Genomic DNA, 2,154 nt, shown 5'->3' with positions numbered 1-2,154 from the left:
CGCCGCTGCTGTAACCCTCCTCCTCCTCTTTCCCTCCTCCTCCTCCTCCCCGCACTGCCCCTGCCCCCTCTCCTCTCCTCCCCTTTCCCTTCGCGCCGCTCGCTCTCACTCGCGCTCGCTCCTCTCGCACCGTCAGTCACTCACACACGCCTGCCCGCCGCCCGCGCCTGCACACAGGGGGATGCGCTCCCGGCGGGACTGGGCCGCCCGCCCCGGGGCCCAGCGGGGAGACGGCGTTACTGGGCATGAGGGGTGGACGGTGGCTGGCGGGGAGGGGAGGGAGGCGAAGGGGAGTGCGGCTTTCTGCCTCTCACAGACACTCGGTCGCACACACGGAGCCGGAGGCGGCGGCGGCGGCCCCGGGCTGGCTGTGGTCGGCGGCGGCGGCGGCGGCAGCAGCAGCAGGGGTTGCTCTCTCGGCTTTACGTACCGGTCATAGTGTGTTTAGGGCACCTCAGGCGGGGCTCCCCGCCGCCTTACACATGGTGAGGAGCGAAGGCGGCGGGAGAGGATGCGGGAAGCGGCGGCGGACACGGCCGGAGCGGTCCGGGGATTTTTTTTTTTCCTATTTTGATTGACTGTGCGGGAAACACAAAAGGTGGAGCTTCCAACCCAGAAGGGGGGAAGAGGGTGACAGCCCGCCCGGAAGTCCCGCCCCTCTTCTTCCCGCTCATTCGCCACCACGCTCTCTGCCGGGTGTACTCATTGGTCTGGACGCCCGTCCGTCGCTCGGCCAGGCGGCGCGCTTCCTGTTTGCCCCCGGGGTGGAAAGGGAGAGACAATAAGCGGCCGAGGCGGCGTAGGTTTCCGAGAGCAGCTACAGCTCGCCCGTTACCCCGCTGTGCTCGCCGCGCTCGCCGGCTGCCGCTGCCAGGCCGAAGTGCAGGCCTCTCCCACCTCGCAGGCGCTCGTAGCAGGCCCCGCCAAGCTGTGGGAGAGCTGAGCTGGGGAAGCAATCCGTCCCCACTGGCTCCGGCTCCGCTCGACGCGTCGTCCATCCTGGCGGCAGCCGCGGCCGGATCTCCCCAGGGCCTGGCGCTGTCGGAGCCGCTGTTTCCCTGCGCTGTTTAAAGGCCACCGCCGCTCAGCCTCGGGGCTACTGCTGCGGCCGCTGCTACTGAGCAAACCAGACCCGCCCCACGAGCCCGGGGGGAGGGAGCTGGTATTGGGGGAGACACCCCCTCCGAGACTGGAGGAGGATTTTTTCAAACATTTTCAATTCCAGGATTCAGTCAGAGCCATCTCTTTCCCATCCCCCTCAGTACCGGGTTTCCAAACCATCTCCCACTTTTAATCCTGAGGGAGGCATTTAAAACAAAAAGTAAATTTGAAGTCAACACGCACGTTAGGAAGAGAGCTTAATTCTGGCCAGTGGCACCAAAACATTTTAAAGTATATTTCGCTTTATATGTGGTATGTACATGTATTCAGTGGGTAGGAATCCAAAAAAATAAAATTTGACCCTCATCATAATCTTGCTGCTGAAACATATTATTCCCTGCTTTTTAATCCTCTTGGTACAAAGTCAAATATCTCCTGAAGAAGTCCATCAGCAACTGCCAACATTTTAAAAACAGTGAATTTCAGTGAAGTATTTTTTTTTCTTGGAATATTTTTAGCTATATTTTAAAATCTCGTTTTATGTATTGGATTAAGTTGACGCTGGCATCCTTGACATCTTGCTATCATGGGGGGCGGGGCGGGGAGTGCTCTGGATTTGTGTTTTGTTTTGTTTTGCCAAGTAAGAGACATCCCTGCCTATGTAGATGTAGTTGAGATTAAATGGAAAGGTGGAAACGCTGTCCATGATACCCCGTTTATAGAAATCTGACTTAAAATCAGTGTTCCAATTACTGCGATTATTATATTGTGTGTGATAAATTAAGTTGTGCTGGGGGTGGAAGATGCCCGGGGAGACTTTAGTGGGTTGTGAAGTCCAAGCACTTGAACTAGATTTTGTGTACTCTAAAAAAAATTCTTAATCCGTTTATGAGAGGCTGAGTTTGTATCGCCGTTCTAAAGCACTTATACTTGAGGCCTGTGTTCCTAGGATGGGAAACATTGTTTGATTATTTGGCTCTTAACTGTTCACAAGATAGGATTTCCAAGGAACTGACCTAAAAAACAGAAGCATACAAAAATGAGATTTGAAAT

The 2,154-nt window shown here is 55.4% G+C and overlaps 1 protein-coding gene across 2 annotated transcripts in view; it reads right to left on the bottom strand.

The window, feature by feature from the left end:
- SP3 (Sp3 transcription factor) overlaps positions 1 to 959 on the bottom strand; it is a 64,413-nt gene extending 63,454 nt beyond the window's left edge. Inside the window, exon 1 of one of the 2 annotated variants that reach the window (XM_004375496.3) lies at positions 431 to 959. In XM_004375496.3, the coding sequence (XP_004375553.1) occupies positions 431 to 437 (7 nt within the window). In that variant the 5' untranslated portion in view covers positions 438 to 959. The remainder of the gene's footprint in view (positions 1 to 430) is intronic. The other variant, XM_023730561.1, reaches the window with a different exon arrangement.
- Positions 960 to 2,154: the final 1,195 nt, after the last annotated feature.

This window comes from Trichechus manatus, unplaced genomic scaffold (genome assembly GCF_000243295.1).
Source record: "Trichechus manatus latirostris isolate Lorelei unplaced genomic scaffold, TriManLat1.0 scaffold00037, whole genome shotgun sequence".
Classification (NCBI taxonomy): Eukaryota; Metazoa; Chordata; class Mammalia; order Sirenia; family Trichechidae; genus Trichechus; species Trichechus manatus.
Note: the sequence above shows the minus strand (reverse complement) of the source record. Positions and strands in the feature narration are given on the sequence as shown.